Here is a 26,726-nt window from a genome sequence, read left to right on the forward strand (position 1 = left end):
GAACAATCCATATTTTAGGACCATCAAGTAAAAGTATGAAATCCTTTCTATTTCTGTTAGCTACCACTTTCATGATTTTTTGCAGATAAAAATATTGTTCGTCTTATCAAAATGAAGCTACTCACAATAAATTAGCTTGATAGTAATCAAAAAAAATGTTCTAGGGCTCCCATACTATCAATATTCCTGACCTATAAGATCATATCTATAATATAATAAAATTAAATTAAGAAATTTAAAAAAACCCCCGCCAAAACAACTTTAAAAAATAATGAAATAATATTTACTGCCTTTAAGTTCAAATAATTCCTAACTTGTGTAAAGTAATATTTTAGTCCATAATTGTTGTCACGGTGTGTCGGGGGACCGCCAAGTAAACTACAACCTACAACCGCCAAGTCGCTGGTTATGACGCTGTGAATTGATCCTTAAACTTGTTATGTGAAATCAAACATCTACATTAGCGGTCCCCCGACACACCCTGACAACAATTATGGACTAAAATATTACTTTACACAAGTTAGGAATTATTTGAACTTAAAGGCAGTACTTAAATATTATTTCATTACTTTTTAAAGTTGTTTTGGCGGGGGTTTTTTAAATTTATTAATTTAATTTTATTTCATACTTTTTAAACTTGTGTTGGTTATAGTGCAGAATAATTCCTATCAACAGAATCATATTCTCATGATTACCATCTACTTATCAATGTCCTTTTCGATGAGGCCGTTAATATGAGCCCAAACATAAAACCTCCACTTTGGGTTCATACGAAGCTATATAGAATCCAGGTGATGCTGCAGCAGCAGCATGTAAATATTTACTGTTTATACTTTATCTACTTCTTACTGGTTGTCGCAATTAAAATGAGCCCAAACACGAAACCTCTGCTCTAAGTTGGCAAGGAATTGGATATCCTATCGATTACCAGGTGATGCTGCAGCACTAGGTCAACTTTCCATTATTATGTGTATACTTATATTGTATATTCACAAATGTTACGAACTAGAATGAAATATAAAACCCATCACACAACTACAAGTTGCTAAAGGCCTTTCATGAACCAGATAAACCCTGATTGTCGAGCACTGAGGAGGCTGATGATGATGAATTATAGCTAAGAACACTCTCGATCGTGTCAGCTTTCAAACAAAAAAAACTAGATCAAAATCGGTCCACCCGTTTGGATGCTACGATGCCACGGACAGATACACACACAGACAAACAGACAGACAGACACGTGACACGTCAAATTTATAACACCCCTCTTTTGTCGGGGGTTAAAAATGAGTCGCTGAAAGCGTTGCTAAGCGCATAACTCGAGAACGGTTGGACCGATTTCGCTAATTCTTTTTAAAAAATATTCCTTGAAGTACGAGGATGGTTCTTACGGAGAGAAAAATTAAAAAAAAAATTAAAATTTCCTGAAGTCTAAAAACAACACATTTCTATACTCCCATACAAAGATTTGTGATAATACTTAAAAGTCAAATATATAAAAATGGATTTTCAAATATGTTAGTAACGCTAAAACTCGAAAACGGCTGAACGGGTTGGGCTAATTTTAGTCTTAAAATATTCGTACAAGTCCAGGGAAGGTTTTAAAGTGACACGAAGTATGAGTCAGGCATAGCACCAATGGGACCAACCTTGGATAAATTGAGCTTATTAAGCAAATTATAATAACTAGGTTAATTACTGCAAATGAGAAACGGTTACATGATATCTACGAATAATAAGTAACTCCGTCAAAAAACATGCTCCACAATACTTGTCAAAAAAGTACACCTTAGGTACCGTACACATTTCAATACATTTGCAATATTTAGGTGACCTTGAGCGGTACTAGGCTGACGTTACATGACAGATCAAAAGGAACCAAATTTATAACGGTAATAGTGTGGGAGTCACGATTCCTTAGTTTTTATTATTCGTAGCATGATATATACATTCACTAGCTGTTGCCCGCAACTTCGTCCGCGTGGACTTCAGTTTATAGCGCGCGATGTCAACAAAATTGGTGTCAAATGCTTTTATAAAAAAACCCTGGTACCCCTTAAATCAATACAGCTGTCCAGTGTGCACACAATAAGTATTTCATTTTTTTATATTAAACTTTATATTTTATGCCAAATTTTAAAGCTTATTTAGCCCCCCAATTACACAACTTTACCCATAAACTATTTATCATTGATAGGTTTAAGGTTACGTCACTGCACAGATAAAGTACTGAGTTATTTAATACCTACCGTAGAAAAGATCAACAATCGAAAAAAATCGAAACTTAGATGGAAGATGATACCACCTCTTATAGAAAGACTTTTGAGCAAGCGTCAGCGCGATGTAGAAGACGCACGGCGCCATCTATTATGAATTTTTGGAACTAACTTAATTTGAACAAATTTACTCATTTTCACCTCCTTACAACCCTTTTTTTTCAGTAAAAAAAGTAGCCAATGTGCTTTCTCAGGCTTTAGACTATCTGTATACAAAATTTCATTACAATCAGTTCGGTAGTTTTGGCGCTTGGCGTGAAAGCGAGACTGACAGACAGACAGACAGACAGACAGAGATACTTTCGCATTTATAATATTAGTATAGATTATGTGCACACTGCACAGCTGTTTTTGGGTATTTTGATTAATTAAGGGCCGCGCTACACCGGAATGGCAGCGGCGAGGCGAGCACTTTCAGCGCTGCCATTCCGGTGTAGCGCGGCCCTAAGAGGGGTACCAGTTACCAGGGTTTTAAAAAGTTTTTAAATTTAACACAAATTTTGTTGACACCGCGCACAACAAACTAAAGTCCACGCGGACGAAGTTGCGGGCAACAGCTAGTTATGAATAAAAACAAAATATAATAAAGTAGGTATGATTAGTTCTGTTACAATAATGAAGTAAAAAATAAAACGCCATCTGTTTTCATATATTAGAACTAGCTGTTGCCCGCGACTTCGTCCGCGTGGACTTTAGTTTATAGCGCGCGGTGTCAACAAAATTTGTGTCAAATTTAAAAACTTTTTAAAACCCTGGTAAGTGGTACCCCTCTTAGGGCCGCGCAGCGCGCTACACCGGAATGGCAGCGCTGAAAGTGCTCGCCTCGCCGCTGCCATTCCGGTGTAGCGCGGCCCTTAATTAATCAAAATACCCAAAAACAGCTGTGCAGTGTGCACATAATCTGTACTAATATTATGAATGCGAAAGTATCTCTGTCTGTCAGTCTCGCTTTCACGCCAAACGCCAAAACTACCGAACTGATTGTAATGAAATTTTGTATACTGATAGTCTAAAGCCTGAGAAAGGACATAGGCTACTTTTTTACTGGAAAAAAGGGTTGTAAGGGTCGTAAATTTGTTCAAAAAATTCATAATAGATGGCGCCGTGCGTCTTCTACATCGCGCTGACGCTTGCTCAAAAGTCTTTCTATAAGAGGTGGTATCATCTTACATTTAAGTCTCGATTTTTTTCGATTGTTATATCTATTCTACGGTATTAAATAACTCAGTACTTTATCTGTGCAGGCAGTGACGTAACCTTAAGACCAAATTTCACCAACGACTGTTAAAGTTAATGCTCGAATTAGTATCACGTTAGCTGTTTCGTTTTTCATATGAATGAAAGAGAAGACAGGATATTTTAAAAAGCTGTTAACACTAACAGACGTTGGTGAAATTGGGGCTAAACCTATCAATGATAAATAGTTTATGGGTAAAGTTGTGTAATTGGGGGGCTAAATAAGCTTTAAAATTTGGCATAATATATAAAGTTTAACATACAAAAATGAAGTACTTATTGTTTGCACACTGCACAGCTGTATTGATTTAATGGGTACCAGGGTTTTTTTATAAAAGCTTTTGACACCAATTTTGTTGACATCGCGCGCTATAAACTGAAGTCCACGCGGACGAAGTCACGGGCAACAGCTAGTATATAATAAAGTAGGTATGATTAGTTCTGTTATAATAATGAAGTAAAAAATAAAGCGCCATCTGTTTTCATATATTAGAATTAAAATGTTGACTGCATTGATATATTTTCTGGATGGAATATAGGCCAACACAACACACTCGAACTCCTTAGAAATGCAGTAGGAGTTCTATAAGATAAGATAGATTGATTATTATTATAGCAAGTGATAACATTATTAAACATAATATTCTAACGTATTAAAAACTATAAACAAAAACATAACAACTAATAAGTATGATTAGTTCTATGTTACAACGAAGTAAAAAAAAAAAGCGCCATCTGTTGAATCGTATTAGAACTAAAATGTTCATTGCATCGCGTCGATATATTTCTGGATTTTTTATAATATTATACATAAAATATATTTAAGATTTTTGAAATATTATTTTAATACACATCCAAGACCCAGGAACATTGAAAACTTTTTGTTCCGCCTGCGGGACTCGAACCCAGGACCCCCGGGATGAGCGCTGGCCACGCGCAATGCGAAGTAATTTTCATCGATATTTTCATGGAAATAAGATATTTTCCCACATCAAAATGTAGCCTATGTCCTTTCTCAGACTCTAGAATAACTGTGTACAAAATTTCATTGCAATCTATTCAGTAGTTTTGGCGTGAAAGCGAGACAGACAGGCAGACAGACAGACAGACAGACAGACAGACAGAGATACTTTCGCAGTATATTTCGCAGTATTTATAAGTCGCGGGCAACAGCTAGTTATGAATAAAAACAATAATATATAATAAAGTAGGTATGATTAGTTCTGTTATAATAATGAAGTAAAAAATTAAGCGCCATCTGTTTTCATATATTAGAATTAAAATGTAAAAATATTTTCTGGATGGAATATAGGCCAACACAACACACTCGAACTCCTTAGAAATGCAGTAGGAGTTCTATAAGATAAGATAGATTGATTATCATTATAGCAAGTGATAATATTATTAAACATAATATTCTAACGTATTAAAAACTATAAACAAAAACATAATAACTAATAAGTATGATTAGTTCTATGTTACAACGAAGTAAAAAAAAAAAGCGCCATCTGTTGAATCGTATTAGAACTAAAATGTTCATTGCATCGCGTCGATATATTTCTGGATTTTTTATAATATTATACATAAAATATAATTAAGATTTTTGAAATATTATTTTAATACACATCCAAGACCCAGGAACATTGAAAACTTTTTGTTCCGCCTGCGGGACTCGAACCCAGGACCCCCGGGATGAGCGCTGGCCACGCGCAATGCGAAGTAATTTTCATCGATATTTTCATGGAAATAAGATATTTTCCCACATCAAAATGTAGCCTATGTCCTTTCTCAGACTCTAGAATAACTGTGTACAAAATTTCATTGCAATCGGTTCAGTAGTTTTGGCGTGAAAGCGAGACAGACAGACAGACAGACAGACAGACAGACAGAGATACTTTCGCATTTATAATATTAGTATAGATTAAAATGTTCATTGCATTGATATATTTTCTGGATGGAATACAGGCCAACATGGTACACTCGAACTCCTTTATTTAGCGCCTTCTGTTGTCAACTCTTCATTATAAATGTTCTTTATTTTATGTGTGTGTTTGTAACTGTGATGTGCGCAATAAAGTATATTCATTCATTCATTCATAATGCATGCATTTCTAATATATTATATTAGAAATGCAGTATGAGTTCTATAAGATAAGATAGATTGATTATTATTATACCAAGTGATAATATTACTAAACATATTATTCTAACGTATTAAAAACTATAAACAAAAACATAATAACTAATTATAAGTATGATTAGTTCTATGTTACAATTAAGTAAAAAATAAAACGCCATCTGTTGAGTCGTATTAGAACTAAGATGTTCATTGCATCGATATATTTCTGGATTTTTTATAATATTATACATAAAATATATTTAAGATTTTTGAAATATTATTTTAATACACATCCAAGACCCAGGAACATTGAAAACTTTTTGTTCCGCCTGCGGGACTCGAACCCAGGACCCCCGGGATGAGCGCTGGCCACGCGCAATGCGAATTAATTTTCATCGATAATTTCATGGAAATAAGATATTTTCCCACATCAAAATGTAGCCTATGTCCTTTCTCAGACTCTAGAATAACTATGTACAAAATTTCATTGCAATCGGTTCAGTAGTTTTGGCGTGAAAGCGAGACAGACAGACAGACAGACAGACAGACAGAGATACTTTCGCATTTATAATATTAGTATGGATGAGCCACAAGTCACAACTAAAACACATTATATACCTAGTAACTCCCGCACCGATTTCGGTGACGGTGGCCGGTTACATCGTAATTTTATAGTGTCCAAGTGTGTGTGCAGTACACAAGATCTTGTGTACTGCACACACACTTGGATTGCCAAGCCACTATAATAATTATAAAATAAAGATATCTATTGATACATTTACTGAATGTTGACTTAAATTACAAAATAAGTTGAAGGCTTGGCCTGAATGTGATCTGAAAACTTTTTACGACTTTTATTTACTATTGCATAGCTATGCAATATTTTGCTTGGCTTCATTACATTTCATGTTTTGGTGGGATTTCGTTTCTTTTTTTAAGGTTTTTTTTCTTTTCAGGTCACGTTATAATTTTTCTGTACTTAGCTTAGCACCCATTCTCTATCTTCTTTATATTTTTTCTTTAAGGCTTCGTTAGATCGAAATCTGATTTCTATACCATGATAACTAGACACATGTCAGAAGAAGAAGCCTATGCAAGCTTAATCTGACACGCTCGAGCTACTCCCGAAATCCCCTCTTCCCCTCCCCAACTATTATAAGAAAAGTCTAAAATAATTCTCGGTATTCGGTAAGCGCGTTATAAGTTAACACTACGTGCGAATTCTCTTGTTAGGTGCGCCAAATACGACTCTATAGCGTTCTGTAAGTATGCTGTAAGAGTGTAACCAAATTTTGCTAGTTGGGGAGCACTCTCTCGTTTCCTTTACTCTCATAACCTAGTGGAACGGATGACCGACACGACTGGCGAGTGGGAAAAGATCAGGCTCAGGACCGACTTTTTACATGCTCATTCGACGCATGGATCATCTTACTTGTCAGACAATCTGTGATCAGCCTGCATTTTTCTAACCATGCAGGGCCACGCTCTAAGTCACTGGACCACGGGGCGTTGAAAAAAAAAATACGCACAAACCTTTTCAAGATCACTTAGCGAAACTCTCGAATGTACATGTACGATATCCACCAATAACTTAGCTGGGCTGGGTCCACAAGCACAAGCGTGCAAAGAGAGTATCTGGCTTGGCTTGCGTGAGCTTCGTAAATTCATATTAATATTATAAATGCGAAAGTAAGTCTGTCCGTATGTCTGTCTGTTACCCAATTTTGCTGGGTATGGAGATACTTTGAGGCCCGGGAAAAGAGGACACAGGATATTTTTTGTCTCGGAAAAATGTACGGTTCACGCGCGACAATCGAATTATAGCGCCACTCCGTTGCGAGCGTCGTCTAGTTTTGAATAATTTTGTGGTGTTTTTCTTTCCCTTTCCACTTTGAGAGTCTGTTATTTTAAATAGATCGGAACTTGCGCGGATGTATTGATTTCGCTGTCGCTTATATTTGTTGTTATTATTACATCCATACTTCCATACTAATATTATAAACGCGTACCTCTGTCTGTCTGTCCGTCTGTCTTGCTTTCATGCCAAAACTGTACTGAATCAATTGTAACGAAATTTTGTACACTAGTCTAGAGCCTGAGAAAGGACATAAGCGATGTACTTTTAAACTGAAAAAAAAGGGTTATAGGGGGGGGGGGTTGTAATGGGTCAAAAGGGGGGTTAGGAGGGTCAAAGTTTGTATACGATTTTTTTTAATGGGCTACGGGCTACGGCTTTAAAAATTTGTGACAATTAATGATACTACAAAAAACAATTATTTCATCAAGAATCAATCAAGCACTGGTGATCTAGGTAGTGCCTCCGCAAAGGCGAGCCAAGCGAAGGGCATTACCTAGTACCTACCTTTTCTCGAAACGTTTCGTCGTATTTTTGAACCTTCGCAGGTACCTTTGGTTTAGATTATCTCAGATAGTAGTAACTATCAAATGAAAGGGCTCATTGAGACCTCGGAAACGAATGTAATGTCATTCTACATCCAATATGGCGGCTCATCGCAGATAGGGGAATAGTTATTTTTAATGCACTTCTGCAATATCAGTATCAAATGAAAGGGCTCATCGAGAGCAACTCGAAAACGAATTTAATGTCATTCTACATCCAATATGGCGGCTCATCCAAGATAGGGGAATATTATTTTTAAAGCAATATCATGGGTATCATAATATAAAAGGGCTCAAGTAGGGATAGATCACTACTTTCGTAATGTTTATACGAAATTAAGATTAAAAACAGCGAAATATCATCATCATCATTATTATTACCAGTCCCAAAAGTTTCAGATATTCTGACATTGACTGAACTCACGATTAAATTAGCTGGTACCGACTTCAAAATAATGAAGACTGTAGTATGTACAGAAATAGTTGAGATTTGGACGAATTCTGAAAAAGGCAATATTAAAGAGTAAGAGTTATTTAGTACTTTTTAGTTCATATTATTATTGTTTTTACCTTGGAAGTCGGTTTTAATTTTTTGTTAAAAATAATAATTTCACTCTTTAACCGACTTCCAAAAAGGAGGAGGCTGTGTGTTCGGCTGTGGAGATTTTTTATTTTTTTATTTTTATTTTTGTATGTTCAACGATTACTCGTTTGTGAACCGATTTAAAAAAATTGTTTTGTTGTATTAGGTTTCACTCCAATTTGGTACCATGGTCACAAAAATGGTGACCTGATGATGGGATCCATTACTCGAGGGAACTCCTCAAACTTTATAAGGAAACATATGGTGATTTTGATTTTATGAGAAGTATCCTAAGCATATGCTACCAAAACGCAAGATTTGGCACCAAGGTATACTATGGTTCCGAAGATACTAAGAGAACTACAAATTCCTAATAGATACGAGTTTGGTGGTTTCGGCGTTGTTTTAAGAACTGAAAGCATATGCTCCTATGCAAATTACATCCATCTTCATCATCGTCATCATCATCATCATCATTACCACGTCGCGTCAAGGTCACCACTGTCACATAAATTGAAAATAACAAATTCAACCTTAACTCCAAAGACATAAAATATTTCTCCTGTACCATAAAATTAATCAAAGTTATTTTATACATTATTACAATAAGAAATAATAATTCAAGTTTCGTTTTGCACTGTGCTAGACAAAGACAAGCTAACCATAAATTATAATGTACATAGATTACATTACCGTAATAAATAATAATTGTCTTAACCTTTTCATTTATTAAAATTTTTATAACATAAGCAATAATAATATAATACTAGTTCAAGTTTCGTTTTGCACTGTGCAAAGAAAAAAATAGAAACCTAAACGAAATACACCCAAAAAAAAAATGGCCAAGTGCGAGTCGGACTCGCGCACAAAGGGTTCCGTACTGTTATAGAGCGAAAGTAGGTAAATTTTCGATTCTTTCAATTGTTATACACGTTATTAAATAACTCACCTACCAACAAAGATATCAGAAACAACAGCCTACGAATAATCTATACTAATATTATAATTCTGCAGAGTTTGTTAGTTTGTTTGTTTGTTTGTTTGTTTGAACGCTAATCTCAGAAACTACTGGTCCGATTTGAAAAATTCTTTCAGTGTTAGATAGCCCATTTATCGAGGAAGGCTATAGGCTACATTTTATCACGCTAAGACTAATAGAAACGAAGAAATAGAGGAAAATGTGGAAAAAACGGGGGGAAATTATTTGAAAGGGCTTATTTGAACGCGCTAATCTCAGGAACTACTAGTCCGATTTGAAAAATTCTTTCAGTGTTAGATAGCCCATTGATCGAGGAAGGCTATAAGCTATATTTTATCACGCTAAGACTAATAGGAACGAAGAAATAGAGGAAAGTGTGGAAAAAACAGGGGGAAATTATTTGAAAGGGCTTATTTGAACGCGCTAATCTCAGGAACTGCTAGTCCGATTTGAAAAAATCTTTCAGTGTTAGATAGCCTATTTATCGGGAAAGGCTATAGGCTATATTTTATTATTCTACAACTAATAGGAGCGAATAAATAGAGGAACATGTGGAAAAAACGCGGGAAATTATATGAAATTGCTTATTATCTTAAGATGCTTAAGAACTACTGGCGCAATTTTTATGTTATTTGGCAAACATGAAGAATAGACCACGTTAAGGGACATAGGCTATTTTTTTACGGAAAAATGTACGGTCGCGTGAAATTCCTAAATAATGCACGCGACACCGCGCGGAACATCTATATATAATAAAATCGTAGGAAAGTCAATGGTGTACATTGAATATTTTTGTACAATAAATAATACTTGGGACGTGATCTACTTTACTAACGCGGACGAAGTCGCGGGCAACAGCCAGTAAATCATAAAGTTAATACCTACAGGTATATTAACTTTATGTAATAAATACTAAAAAGTTTATGGGTAAAGCTAAAGTTGTGTAATGCAGCTAAGTTGTGTAAAGATAAATAAGCTTTAAAATTTGTTACTTATAAAAAAGTTTAATTAAAAAATATATATATATTATGTGCACACTGCACGGCTGTTTTGGGTATTTTGATTTAAGGGGTACCAGGGTTTTAAAAAGCTTTTGACACCAATTTTGTTGACACCGCGCGCTACAAACTGAAGTCCACGCGGACGAAGTCGCGGGCAAGAGCTAGTGTAGTTTATATACGTTTTAGGATAAGTACGTTTATTTTAATATGGGAACTAATTTTTTGAGCAGTTATTTAAATATTTGAGATGTTATTATAATCAGTTTAAAAAAATATTGAGCATTTATTTAATTTTATGGCGGTTGATTAATTATTACGACTGTAAAACATGGACAGTAATAAAAAAATAATTGAGCAGTCCAATAACTGAATGAGAGATAAAAATGATGGAGTGAGCGGTTTGATAACGACTTAACAGAAGGCCTACTTAACCACGGATACCGTAGCGGGAAAGGGGGTGCCGGGGGGCGCAGCGCCCCGCTAAAACAAAACCAAACACAATCCAGAAAGTCCAAGAGTAGGTTAGGTTAGAACTTAGACCACAACACAAAGGAAGCCGAGCAAGCGGAGCGAGCGTGCTGCGGCAGCAGCCGGCGACCGTCTTACTTTCGCTTTATAACGGTACGGTACCCTCCATGGGCGAGTTCGACTCGCACTTGGCCGATTTTATTATATTTTACCACCTCATTGTTTAAAAAGCTGCTTAGAATGAGATTTCTTACTGACAATTTCCGATTCGTTACTGCCCACTGCTCGTAACCGCTCATTCATTAATTTTTACCGCTCATTGAATTATTTTACTGTTCAATAATGTTTTCAATGATCCATTTCATTATTTTTCACAACTCATATTTGTTTACTTTACTGCTTAGTTTTAACTGCTAAACTAGTTATTACACGTGCCATTTATAATTTTTAACTTACCAAAACTGTAATTTACAACTGACCCTTTAAATAAGTGTCTTATAATATTAATATTTAGGGCGGATTGACCAAACTGGAGTAAAATTTTACTCGAGTATAACTGTCTCCTAATCTAAGAGTAAGCTGGTTTTGCGTTTTTCCAACTTCTAATCCAAGAATGAGGTAATTACACGGAAGTAAATATTTACAGGGCTATTTTGGTGGAGTAAATATTAAACTGAGAATAGTTGCACAACAGGGTTCAACTGTCACGGTCGGTGTCATTGTGAACTATAATTGACATTTTATTTCATACTCTTTGAGTACCTTGGTAAAATGCTAACGATAATACCCTAGAGTAAATTAAAGGAGTAAAATTATTCTCATGATAGTTATACTTGTGTAACTTCAAGTTTGGTCGAATCGGGCCTTAATACAATAAATAAGTACATCTTCTTATCTTCATAAATTATTTAAAATTCTTGTGTCACAATGTTAGTTACCTTACTCCTCCGAAACGGTTTTTACTGATTATACTCATTTTAATCCTTCGATCGTGGATTCTTGGAAATCTATTGTTATTCTATTGTGTCACCGGTGAGCTTGTAATAAGATACGTAGAATAATATACAGGTGTATTAATTATTCTACGTATAGTACGCAATAGTTTACTAGGTAACTAAAAAGAGTGAAATTATTATTTTTAACAAAAAATTAAAACCGACTTCCAAGGTAAAAACAATAATAACATTCTTATAATATGAACTAAAAAGTATTAAATAATTTTTCCTTTTTCCGTATTCGGCTAAAACTCAACTATTTCTGTACTCAGTCTTCATAATTTTGAAGTCAGTGCCAGTTACAAAAGTTTCAAATATTCTGGCAGACTGAAGATTCAGCTATATCTGGTATATTTATAAACTACTAGCTGTCCCGGTGAACTTCGTGTCACTTAAAAACCTTCCCTGGACTTCTACGAATATTTTAAGACTAAAATTAGCCCAATCCGTTCAGCGGTTCTCGAGTTTTGCGTTTAGCAACACATTCAGCGACTCATTTTTATATAAACTATAAAATAGCAGGTGCAAAGTGTGTGACTGAAAGCGTACCAGCCGAACCTTTGCACCTGCTATTTTATAGTTTTTTGATCCTCGTTTTTTTATACATCAATTAAATCGAGTCAAAAAAACGAATCGCCCTAGATATATTAGATATATTCTTTGTCTTTAATTCAGTGCAAAAATTATCTGAAAATTCCAAATAATTTGGACATAGTATGGAAAATTCGTTAAAAGAAGAGGTAAGTTTGGGATTTTTTTCTATCAAGTGAAGTTCATGATATTGTGTAATGGAATATAAATTCCACTGTGTTAGATCCTTAACTGACACATATATTTTTTTCAGAATTTAAATTACTATATTTTTGTGTCTACTGTCACTTTCAAATGTTGAAAATTAACCGTTTTTGGGAATACAGGGCCTTAATACTTTTTAGTTCATATTATAAGGATGTTATTATTGTTTTTACCTTGGAAGTTGGTTTAAATTTTTTGTTAAAAATAATAATTTTAGTTATCTATAAGAAAAGGCTTTATGCGTAAATAACCACTATGAATGTTAACTATTCACATTATGTTACCATAAGCGAAATTGTGGTAAGTGCTTGCACTTATCTAAGCGATGCTGCAATTTCCAAACTTTTATCTTTAAAGGTTCAGGAGTTCCTAGAGACATAGCAAATAAGCAATAGAGCAATAACAAAAGGGGTTTGCCAAAATGAATTCATTCTTTTCTCACTATTTGTCCAACTACAACACTAGCGTGACAGATGGGATTCATACAGCTTTCTCACCCAATCTTACATATAGAGAAGATCTGGGATAGACAGACTTAACATCTACTACTAATAGCTGTTTTCACTCTACCCATGTAGGTATTTAAAAGATAGACGCGATGAGTAAGTTATCTATGGTCAAAATTATAACTACAACAATCACACTCACCAATTGTCCCTCGGAGTCCGACCTAGGCTTAGGCAGAAGCACGATACCATGGCAGACTATAGCTAAGTCTTCTAGAATAACGTTATCGGGGAAGAAGAGGTTTGTAGCCAGTTCTGTTAGCTCCAAATTTAATTCCGATAGCAAGCGCAAGTAGCAGTCGTATTGGCGTCTAGCATCGTTGCTGTCCGCTTTATCGGTAATAAGTAAAGGTGTAACTTTTCCGACTACAGCGTGAGTGTACTCATGCATTTTAAAATCCATTTTTGTGGCTAGACGACGCCCGAGTAAAACAATTATTTTTCATCCACACTATCGTCCTATGAAATTATACACATTTGCAAAATAATATAAGAACATCAAAAGTATTACATATGAAAACACATATGAAAATCGTTTAGTGTTGCTCAAGTGTTATAAATCCAAAATATTTTTAGAAAAGATCGCTGTTGGATTCGTATAAAAATTTGCTTCAAGTTTCAACTGTTCACTGTTGAGTGTTGACATTTTGACAATTTTGACACTTGTGTTGACACCATTCTTCTTCTTCGTCTCAGTGATACTCAAAAGTTAAACTTGAGTCAAACGCTTCTTGGCTATTTAAAAGCACAATAGGCTATAATAGCCAGTGTGAATGGCCAAAATGGGGGTCTGCTTAGAAAAGTCAAAAACAGAAATTTTGACCTTGGTACTTTGTTTAGACTAGTTAGGAGTTGTGCCTATTTGAAGCGGAATCAGCGCCCCCATTGCGGGGGAAGAAAAAAAGCAGTAGTGAGAATACTTGGAAGTTGGAACTAATAGCGTTTTCGGCATCTGAACTGCCCCGGGGCAGGATGGGCCAACAGGATACGGATACATCCGAAGTTTAAATTAAAACATAATTTTACTACATATTGCACTAGTGCAATATCGTGTGACCGTACATAGTTAATGTTCTTAATTTAAACTTCGGCTGTTTTCGTATCCTGTCGACCCACCCTGCCCCGGGGCCCGGGGCAGTTCAGATGCCAAAAACGATTTAATATTATGCGATGACAACAAGAAGTTTAAAAAAACACGATGACAACCAATATCTATTAAGCGGCCATTTGCAATTTACCTCTGATTTAGTTCTCTTTCTCCGCATTAGGGGCGCTGATTCCGCTTTAAATTAGCACAAAAAGCAAGTGAGTATCATAAGTCCAACTCCAGCATACTGTACTTGTACAATGGAGGTCAGTGAGCGTACTTATATCTATACTAATATTATAAAGCGGAAGAGTTTGTTAGTTTGTTTGTTTGTTTGAACGCGCTTATCTCAGGAACTACTGGTCCGATTTAAAAAAATCTTTCAGTGTTTAATAGCCCATTTATCGAGGAAGGCTATATGCTATATTTTATCACGCTAATACTAATAGCAGCGTAGAAATAGAGGAAAGTGTGGAAAAAACGGGGGGAAATTATTTGAAAGGGCTTATTTGAACGCGCTAATCTCAGGAACTACTGGTTTGATTTGAAAAATTATTTCAGTGTTATATAGCCTATTTATCAAGAAAGGCTATAGGCTATATTTTATTGCGCTAAGACTAATAGGAGCGAAGAAATAGAGGAAAGTGTGGGAAAAACGGGAGAAATTATTTGAAATGGCATAATTGAACGCGGTAATCTCAGGAACTACTGGTCCGATTTGAAAAATTCTTTTAGTGTTAGATAGCCCATTTATCAAGAAAGGCTATAGCCTTTCTTGATAAATGGAATATATAATATATAATATCACGCTAAGACTGATAGGAGCGAACAAATGGAGGAAAATGTGGGAAAAACGGGGGAAATTATTTGAAAGGGCTTATCTCACGAACTACTGGAGCAATTTTTCTGTTATTTGGCACTGATAAGAAGTAGACTACTTGAAGGATCATAGGCTATTTTTTGTGGACTAATTTGTCTGTGAAATATCTAATTTACGCGAGTGAAGCTGCGCGGAACGTTATATTTCGCGTGGTCACGACATCACGCGTAAACGGCTGGACCCATTTTGCTGAAATTTTATATAAAGGTACTTTGAGTCCCGAAAAAGAACATAGAATACATTTTGTCCCGGAAAAATGTACAGTTACTGCCCTATATACTTTTATGATTTGCGCGTAAACTATTCAATCTATTCAGATGGAATTTGGTATGGAGATACTTTGAGTCTCGGGAAAGGACAAGGAATACTAATTTTGTCCCGGAAAATGCGCGGTTCCCGCACAATAAACTTTTATGATTATCACCTAAGCTATTCAATCTATTTTGATGAAATTTGGTATGGCAATACTTTCAGTCTCGGGGGAGGACAAGGGATACTTTTTTTCCCGGAAAATATACGGTTCCCGCACAATAAACTTTTATGATTCTCACCTAAACTATATTTTAATTTATTTTGATGAAATTTGGCATGGAAATTGGGGATACTAATTTGAATCTGGGACAAGGAATGTTTTCGTCCCAGAAAAATGTGCGCTTCCCACACAATATACTTTTCTGATTTGCGCATAAACGACTCAATCGATTATATGGTAACAACTATTATAAACTAAAGTCCACGCGAACGAAGTCGCCGGCAACAGCTAGTTATGTATAATGGACGTCAGTGCGTTTAATGCATTGAGATTTGAGGAAAGCCTTATATCGGTGTAAAAAGCGCTTATTCCACCTTACTAAATTTAGACGTCTAAATGATTCAGTAACTAAATTTAGTCGAGGGGAATAGCATTTAGAAAGTTAGGATCCTAATTAGTGTACTAAATCGCAAAAAATGTGGCTTCCGACTGACTAAATCATTAAGCATCATAGTTAGGAAGCTATTAAGAAAGGTAGAATAATGTAAACATTATTCTACCTTTCTTAATAGCTAACTCTAAAGAGTTAGACGCTTCATTCGCACCAATCGCACCTCACTGCGGGAGCTGTGAAGACGTACGAGTGCTACCTTTATCAATGATGTGGCGCTAATGATTTTTCGATTTTTCGTAAACTACTAGAACGCCTTAACGAACCTCGCCTGCTACCCGGTGGTCCTAAATTTCATAGTCAACAGTACGGTTTCACCGCCGGGAAATCGACTGTTGACGCGGCGTTAGAAGTAAGAAAAATAGTTAATTTATCGGAAACTAAATACAAGATCGCCATTTCATTAGATATATCCGGCGTCTTCGACCATGCTTGGTGGCCGATGGTACTATTGAAACTAAAAAATCGAGGGTGTTATCGTAATATTTATTCCATAATACATTCTTACTTTTCTAACGGTCAAACTAAGCTTCGATTAGGACAGTGTACACACGACAAAGATTTAACGTGAGGCTGCCCTCAAAGATCGGTAATTTCGCCTAAGAGGAACATCGGATTCGACGATTTGTTAAGTCTTCCGACTTCCACTTCCACCGCTCTGTATACTGGTTGGTTACGCCAATGACGGGTTTCTTATCGTGCAAGCAAACTCGCGTTCCAAAATGGAGTCTAAAGCCAACAGTAGTCTTAATTAATATCTGACTGGGGTAAGCATAATCGCCTGAAATTCGCCACGCAAAAAAGTTACCAAATTCTTTTAAAAGGTTCCCTTATATCTTCCCCTAGCATTAAACTTGACAATATTAACGTTAAACGCAACGCTTGGTTTTTTATTTGGAAAATAAATTTACATTTCTGGAACATAATATAATCCAAACCGGTGAGAGAGCCAAACGTAATTTTTACTCGTTCACTAGAATATCTCCTCCTTTAATACTCTCAAATTAATTTACACCGCGACGTATCTCGGCAGCGATGATGTTTTATTAAAGATGGAGTATGCTCATACAAAGCGGTCCTCAGAATTTGTTCCTGTACGACATATAAATACCTACCTCTGGTATATATCTATAAATTACAACAATGAATGCGACAGATACGTTACGATTTACGAATGATATAGAAAAGGATTGCTATATACTTTGAGCCACCTTTGAGCATACTTTGAGTCATAGGCCGTGTTCGTCGGCGTATTTTTGGACAAACCTTTTATTGCGCATGTCCAAAAGATGTCATGGCAACGCCATAACAAGTTGCTGGTCAAGTCGTAAACAACGTCTTAATTGTTTATACATGATTAAAATAATAAAAGCTAAACATAAATACATAAGCCTAAATTGTCTAACAGCCGCACAAATAATTTATTTAACACTATGATAGTGTTTGATTATTTTATTTTGGAAAATATGGATATGGATCACTTGGAAAAATTTAAAAATTTAATTGTTTTTTTTTTTAATGAAATAAGAGGGCAAACGAGCAAACGGGTCACCTGATGGAAAGCAACTTCCGTCACCCATGGACACTCGTAGCATCAGAAGAGATGCAGGTGCGTTGCCGGCCTTTTAAGAGGGAATAGGGTAACAGGGGAGGGTAGGGATGGGAAGGGAAGGGAATAAGGGAAGGTAAGGAAGGGAATAGGGTAGGGGATTGGGCCTCCGGTAAACTCACTCACTCGGTGAAACACAGCGCAAGCGCTGTTTCACGCCGGTTTTCTGTGAGAGCGTGGTATTTCTCCGGTCGAGCCGGCCCATTCGTGCCAAAGCATGGCTCTCCCACTGGTTTGTTCATTGCAACGCCACCAACAAATTGCAATTGAGTTAAATGTCAAGTCGTAAACAGTTGTCGTTGCCATGGCATGACATGATTTGGACGCTGCAGCTGTAATTGTCATCCGTATTTTCTATCCTTTTTTAGTTTAATATTTTGCATTGAATAATTTGTCGATTGGAAAATATCCAAATAAAAATTAATTACTAGATGTTTTCATGTTCTTACTTACTTGTGGTACCTACTGTGGTACGTAACTTTTTCATCCTTTTTTACCTATTTTTGCATTTCCTAAAAACGCAGCTTGGCATTTTAAGTCAAAAACACAATGATATTCTAACGTGACACCTCATCGCTCACTCGCTGCCAACATGCAACTATAATTCAAAATAAGGCACTTACCTTGATTTTGGCCGTACAGACTGTACGCTCTAGTGCGATATCTACCTTTTTTTATGATAGAATATCATATCTCGGCAGTATTTGCTACGGGGCCCCCGTGTAGGCCGATAGAGCAAATATTGGCGCGGCTCGTCGAAAGCTGCTACAAAGCCAAGGTCTTGGGCTTATCTTCTTATGTAAAGCTTACAGGACCACAAGCACCGAAGCTTTACCTGTTTTAGCCGGAGTTTTACCCGTTGACCTTAAGAGCGACAATGTACTAGAGTCTGGCTAGCGAAAGATGAGACTGGAAAAGGCGGCAAATTAAAAAAATCAACGTATAACAACCCTATCTATAGGCGCCATTAAAGTTTTGTTCTACGAACTACGAAAAATAAAAACTAAGAAACCTTATTATTCGTAGTTCGTAGATCAAAACTATAATTCCGGCTATAGACAGGGTTGTTGAACACACAAGGTTGAAAAAATTAAAGGTGAAGTCGGTACTATCATCCTGGATGATAGTACCGACTTCACCTTTAATTCGACATGATATGAAAGCAGATTTGTCCAAATTATTATTCAGTCGCATGATTCAGATAGTTGACAATTAATAACTATTGCTAAAGTGTAACTTAGACCATTTTAAATATCTTAAATAACATTATTTATGAACGTATCCTGCAAACCATCGACTTCGGTTTACACTTTTCGATTTTTTTATTTATTTTTTCTTTGAAACATATAAAATAGTATTTTTTTATAAAAACTAGAAGAGTTTTTTAATAGTACAATACAGAAACCTCATTAAAATATGGAATAATTTTCGAGCTAGATTTTTTTAAAGTAAACGTATAGCCCGCTATTTAGGGTCGAATTAAGGGTTAAACGCTCGCGATAAAATAAAAATCACAAGATTGTTTGAACCCTTAGACTTAGAGGATTCGGTACCTACCGTACGTATAGTCTAATCTCTGAATGGCAAACGCGATGGGACAAATCCACTAAAGGGAGACATCGTTATAACTTTTTCCCTAATATTCGTGATTGGCTGTCCAAACACTAGATAGATATTGATCACAGCGAATCTCAATTCCTGACCGGTCATGGAAATTTTAAAAACAAACTTTACAGACACGGACGTAAAAAAAAGTACGGACGTAACCTTCTCTAATCACGAGTGAAGCCTAGTTATGGCCGCCCGTGTAGGACGTGTGCGTGATATGAGGGTTGCCATACAAATCATAAATTTCCCTACTTTAAAATTTTGTAAACTCAGTAAGTTAAATGTATTTTTTATACTTAAACATATTTTTATGTTTTTTTCACTTCAGAAATGTAAGCGGTTGTTAAAGATGTCATAATTAAAATATTATTTTTATGACACTATAGATAGAAAAAAAACACATATTACGTACAGAGAAGTATATTATTTACATAACATTATTAGTAATAATGATTATGTACAAACATTTACAATAATAAAATTATTACTAGCTATTTGACCGAGCTTTGCTCGGTATTCGATAAAACACGAATAAAATGACATTTTAAAAAAATAATTCCTAGCTAGACAGATTTATCGCCCCCGAAACCTATATAAGAAACCTGTATACGAAAAGATATAAGATACTTAAGTCCCGTAACCCGTTTCATCAAACAGTCAAGTAATGTTAAATAAATAATGGCTTGTTAAATCAGTTAACGGCCTGTTAGAGCTATCGAGAGTTCTACCATGCGCTAACGTCAAATCAAATCACCTAACATGGTGTTAAATTTATTCCTGGTCTAGAGGTCCATTCAATATTTTCATTCCTACTAGGTCTCAATGACGCTCGGGTGACTACACCAATAGCACCTTCCCTCCCCTACTACTGAAGGAAATCTAAGACAACAATTTTATCTATGGACGCTTCACACCACGTCAGTCTGACCCCGTGCTAAGTACCTGAAGGAGTTGTGTTACGGGTACCAGACAACGGAAATATATTTAATACTGTTATACTATACATATATTTAAGATTTTTATTATATGATACACATATTTAATACACACCCATGACCCAGGAACTTTGAAAACTTTTTGTTCCGTCGGCAGGATTCGAACCCGCGACCCCCGGCTTGAGCCACCGACAGCCCACCCACTGAGCCACAGAGGTCGTCAAACAACAGTTATATCCACTTTTGTAAATTAAGAAATTAATAGGGGTGTAGACTATTTTTAGGAAATATATTTATTTTACAGATGTACCATCAAGGAAGTTGATTCCTATGCAACTGACAGACGAACGTTATTTGGTCGAATACTTATGTCAATTCAATGTTAATTGTGATCTGTCGGCTGGGTTTGACGTAACGCAACCAAACTACTTAGGCCCCCGATTTGCATAGGAATCAACTTCTCTGATAGTACATAAGTATTTTGTTACACCTAAAATATGTATAAAAAATAAATACACTCTTATTTCAATTAAAAAAATCACTTATTAAATATAAAAAATATTATAAAGTTATTAAGTAAAATATGTCCATTTTCGGTAATTCTATAATACAAACTCTCAAAAAAAAAACAATAATTTGTATTAGATTTCGTTTACTGTCTACACCCCTATTATTGTATTCCTGCCTAATTACTGGTCAATAGTATGCTAAATACTTACATGACACTAATAAAAGACAATAAAATTAATTATTTGATTATTTAAAAATAATTTAAAATTTTCCCCGGTTTGGGGAAAATTTCCCCACTTTGTTATGGACATTACTGACCTGTTGAAGTTGAATTAATATTTACATTATTTTATCAAAATACTTTAAAAATATGTTATCTTACCTATGAAATATTATTCCTTGATGTTTTTTGTGTAAGGTTGTATTGTTCTTGCACCATTTTACAACACAAGATGGCATATTTATTTTTATTTATGAATGACAAAGATGTGTCACCGCGATGCAGTCTAATTGCGTAATGGCGGTACGATCGGCTTATTACAGTGCGAGTGTTTGTGCAAGATGTGTACATATGATCGCCTGGGCTTATTAAGGGTGCTTCACTCATTTCTTAATGGCGATCCGTCCGTATTTTTTTTACGTCCGTGTTTACAGATTTAAAAAATCTATCAAATATTAAAAAAATCAAACGTAATACCAAGATCATTTCCCATACGAGAATATTTACCATATTAGAGTTATTATTCAGCATAAGATAGTAATAATAATAACCAAGGTTCTTGTACAAAGATTCACTACAAAATATTTACTGTATACCAAAAAATATGATTACAATTTAATATGTAAATAATATTGATCTTGGTAGGTATTTACAGTATGGGGGATATTAGATTATCATAGCGTTAGCGCTCTCCATTGGCTATTGAAACTTTCAATAGGCAATGGAGAGCGCTAACGCTGACAGATATTGTCGTCAGGGTAACTAGATCTCAGAGAATTCGATTTGTCAAAAGACATCGTCATTTTTAATATGGCTTGTTTTTTGTTATTTTAGCAAGATTATCGAAGTATATAATTAGAAAATTAATTACATTACATTATTTGAAACATATTAACGAACAAGAAATTAAAAACTCTTTTTTATATTAAATAACTGGCAACACCTATTTCTATGACCGTATTGGATCCAATCTCTCAGCAAATGTCAAAAATCTATGATCAAGGAAGAAATGAATCATAATTCATATGTCTTAGATATTACATTATCCAATATCATTGACTCAATGATCTCGGATCCAATATATATATTAATCTAATATCCCCCTTAGTGACAAATTGGCTTTCAAACATTTTTTTCTCCAACTTTTCAAAAAAAAGAAATTTCTCTGGCTTCATACTAATATGACCGATATATTATGTATATTTATATATATTACCGACCGATATATTTGGTATATTTAGTAAATTGGCCGAGTGTGTTTTTTAGGGTTTCGTACCCAAAGGGTAAAAATGGGACCCTATACTGAGACTTTAATGTCTGTCCGTCTTCTTGACTGTCTGTCTGTCCGTCTGTTTGTCTGTCTGTCCGTCTGTCTGTCCTTCTGTCTGTCCGTCTGTCTGTCTCCGGCTATAACTCAAGAACAATAATAGCTAGAGAGTTGAAATTTTCAGAGATTATGTATTTCTGTTTCCGCTATAATAATAAATAGTAAAACCTAATAAAAAAAGAAATGAAATATTTTAGGGGAGCTCTCATACAAGAAACTTGATTTTTCTCATACAAAAAACAAGCAGAACAACAGCATCGTTTTTGATGACTAAGCAAAAAACCAAAAAACGGGACCTTCTTTGCCCCCCCCTCGAGCTCACCTCGGAGGGGTCAGGACTTTTAGTATGTTTATCTCCTAACTACTCTAAACAAAGTACCAAAGTTAAAATTTCTGCTTTTTACTTTTCCAAGCAGACCCCCATTTTGGGCATTCGTTTACTAGGCTATTAAAATTTCCATGACCGGTCAGGAATTGAGATACGCTGTGATCAATATCTATCCAGTGTTTGGACAGCCGATCACGAATATTAGGGAAAAAGTTATAAAGATGTCTCCCTTTAGTGGATTTGTCCCATCGCGTTTGCCATTCAGAGATTAGACTATACGTACCGAATCCTCTAAGTCTAAGGGTTCAAACAATCTTGTGATTTTAATTTTTATCGATTCATTGATCGTATTTTACGTCATATTATGTGGTTTCAAATTGAAACCACATAAAATAGGATCAATGAAATATGATAATGTAATATGCAGGTATGATCAAATGATCATATATATTGGATCCTATATATGATCATATAAATGATAATGTAATACCCCCCTATGAGAATTTCGATGGCACCCGGATTCTTAAGGGCTTATTCCACCTTACTAAATTTAGACGTCCTAATTAGGACTAGTCCCAAAGAGAAGACTAATTAATTCCACCAATCAAAAGCCAGTAGCCAGTAGCCACACTCCTTCCAATTTATATAGTATGCTAATTAGGATCCTAACTTTCTAAATGCTATTTCACCTGACTTTTAGTTACTGAAGCAATTTAGGCGTGTAAGTTAGGTGAAATTTAATGAATAAAAATACTTTTACTTTTTAAGAACATCTATTACAAAGAGAACATAATATCTACGTTTTATCTTTTATCACTTTTATCCCCTGAAAATCATACCTTAATAAAATACTAACAATACTAGAATATCGCAAATACCTACTACACATTTCACGAACAGTTATATGAATACCATTGGAATACACAATAATCACAAAATGTTTTATAAGCTTTGAGTGTTACATATACATATGAACACTTACATACTTACTACATTATTTAAGAATAGTCTGTCAAAAAGTTAAGAAATTAAAAAGTGGCAACATCCTAGTGTCAGATCCCTTTCAAGTTTCAAATCAATCTAAGAATAATCGGCCAAGTGCGAGTCAGACTCGCGCACGACTGGTTCCGTACCATTAAAGAGCAAATAAAATTGTGTTTTTTGTATGGGAGCCCCCTTAATTTTATATTTTATTTTAATATTTTTACTAAATAATAATATTATAGTACACATAAAACTAATTACTTTGAGAAAAATTCAAGTACCTATTTGTTGTCATTACTGATATAGAGCAAAAAGGACAAAAAATCATGTTTGTTGTCTGGGAGGCAATATTAATTTTATTTTGTTTTTAGTATATTTTGTTGTTAAAGACAGCAGATATACATAATCTGTGAAAATTTCAACTCTCTAGCTATTACCGTTCTTGAGTTACAGCCTGGAGACAGACAGACAGACGGACAAACAACAAAGTCATAGTAATAGGGTCCCAAAGGGATGACACTATGATGTTGCCACTTTTTAATTTCTTCACTTTTTTGACAGACTACATACTTCGTACAACTATCGGGTACCTTTTATGCAATAATTACAATAAGACAGTTTTCAGGGTATGAGATCAAAATAATAATAACATTATACTTAATACTAAAAGTTTAAAATTTAGGCCAATTTCTAATATACTTTATCTAGTTGTGCCTTAGGACACTACATTTCTTAAATGTAGGTTTTCATAGTTAAAAATGCAGTAAAACATATAATTGCAGATAGAGAAATATTATAGTCAAAACTTACAATAAGTAAGAGTATTGTAATAAAATAGGTAATATTTTTAAAAATAGCTAGCTTAAAATATAATTTAATAAAAAATATATCTTCCAAAATCTTAAAGTAAATAAGTACCTATTATAAAATAAAATATTTAGAATTTAGGCGGACTCCACACATGTTTCTGAGATAAATGTAAAAAGTAAAAAATAATAAGTACAAAGTTACAATTACTATGGCAATAAAATTTACAATAATTGTTAAATCCATCACTATTCCGTCGCACAAACAATTTACTATTATTTTCTATTATTTATTTAACAAATGCACATATCAATATAAAAATTACCCAGTAGCCGATTCTCAGACATACTGTTTGAATTGGGGTGCTGAATATGCATAAATAATTTGGTAAAAATTGGTAAACCGTTTTGAGTGAGGTTTATAACTAACATTGTGACACAAAAATTTTATATTCAAGATTATTCTTGAGGCATAAAAGTGCACTGTTATCTAATCCAAATATGTTCCTCAAATGTCTTCAGAGTTTTGTAAAGTTATCAATCCCTGATATTCCATCTCCTTGTACATGATATCTTGGTTTAGAGTATGCAAAATATCTTTAAACCTTTGCTTCAAAGCCAGATTTTCCATTCCTGCTATCTCGGCTTGCGTTCTTTGCCTTCGTTGTTTGAGCTCTTCCAATTGCTGTCGGACTTGTTCTATTCTTAGCGACATATTGTCCTTGGAGGAATCTCGAGATTGCTCATCCTCTTCTGATGAAAGGTTCGTTCTAGTAGCAGATGTAACTGTACAAGTCGGGGCTTGCTTCCTACTAGACTCACCGAACATTTGCGGCTGAAATTTAATGGGGTATTCATCCCTCCTAGACGAGGACTCACCTGTGCTAAGCATGGAGCTACTATGGGGGAGCCTACTATCGTAAGAAGACAGTCTGCTATCTTCCACCTCAACATTTATGTTAGGCTCCTCATTGTCGCTGTCGCTAACTGCTCCACCAAATATGTCAACCACATTTGATTTGACCGGTTTTGTTTTAGAATGAGCTGATCCTCTTTTGCCGGCAACTTTTGATTTTTTATCCTTACGAGATGGTGTCTTAGCATCCTGTTTAAATTGGGGTTCGTCTTCCTCATTGATAATTTCCCATGTAACTTTCATGGCTTCATTATCGGCTCTAAGCAGCCTCTTCACTTCCTTTTCGATTTCTGGTGCTTCAACATATTTTTTCTTTAAGGTCTTTCTAAATCTTCTTTTGCGCACGTTTTTTGTGGGTGGAGTTATGCCATGAGGCCATAGAAACTTTTTGTCGACTTTATAGGGATCTTTCTTTTTATTTTTTACTGGTAATTCTTCTTCAGCAGGTGTTTGGTCAGGCTCTTCTTTGCATACCATCATTTGACAGATATCAGCAGTTTTGTAGAAACTTTTGGAGTCGATTGTTTTGAGAGATTCAATTATGGTCGGCAAATCGACAATTTTGGCGTGCATCAACCAATGATCGAATTTTACTTCCCCTTTTCTCATGTCGTTATCGATTTGTATATTTAATCTGCTTTTCAGGTTTTCACTTGTTCGAAGGGCTTCTCTTAAGACTTTGGCGGGTTCTTCTGGCAGACGCAGAATAAACTGTGACTCCAATTCCGATGGGTATTCAGGCTCTCGTTTGTCGCGGTTCATTATTGAAACTCACTGCACTTTAATTATTACGAAATTTACGAAAACTCTAGAAACTTTCAAGATCTAAATGGAACTTCTACAAAGATGAATCTAGGTAAGTATAAATAGTAAAGCTGCGATTATACTATGAAGAAAATCAATACCTTCTGTACACACATATATTGTACATACCTAATATTATTATATTTATATGCACAGTGCCAGTAAAATCTTGCTACAAATATATTAAATCTGTGTAGAAAATCAATAGGTATGTAATCAAATCAGTACCTACTATAATATCAATAGAACAACCAGTTTGGCTACAAGTTTTATATTAAATTATAGTAAATTACTTCTAGGAAATAGTTTTCTGGAGACAACAACTACAGTCTACACGAAATATTAAAAATTATGTAAAAATGTATAATAATCTAAAAAATAATGTAAACAAATTACAAAATGATACAGTTCGATAAAGGCCACAGATAAAA

General features: G+C 35.0%; 2 protein-coding genes across 2 annotated transcripts in view; both read right to left on the reverse strand.

The window, feature by feature from the left end:
* The window catches only part of LOC121739508 (N(G),N(G)-dimethylarginine dimethylaminohydrolase 1), a 21,884-nt gene extending 7,933 nt beyond the window's left edge, over positions 1–13,951 (reverse strand). The window contains exon 1 of the mRNA XM_042132010.1: positions 13,501–13,951. Coding sequence (XP_041987944.1) covers positions 13,501–13,761 — 261 coding nt within the window. The 5' untranslated portion in view covers positions 13,762–13,951. The remainder of the gene's footprint in view (positions 1–13,500) is intronic.
* A 10,935-nt stretch (positions 13,952–24,886) lies between these two features.
* Positions 24,887–26,593, reverse strand: LOC121739505 (transcription initiation factor TFIID subunit 7-like). Its single transcript, XM_042132003.1, has one exon. It carries the CDS (start codon positions 26,251–26,253, stop codon positions 25,084–25,086), a length of 1,170 nt encoding a protein of 389 aa, XP_041987937.1. The 5' UTR covers positions 26,254–26,593; the 3' UTR covers positions 24,887–25,083.
* Positions 26,594–26,726: the final 133 nt, after the last annotated feature.

Source organism: Aricia agestis, chromosome Z, assembly GCF_905147365.1.
Source record: "Aricia agestis chromosome Z, ilAriAges1.1, whole genome shotgun sequence".
NCBI classification, from domain to species: Eukaryota; Metazoa; Arthropoda; class Insecta; order Lepidoptera; family Lycaenidae; genus Aricia; species Aricia agestis.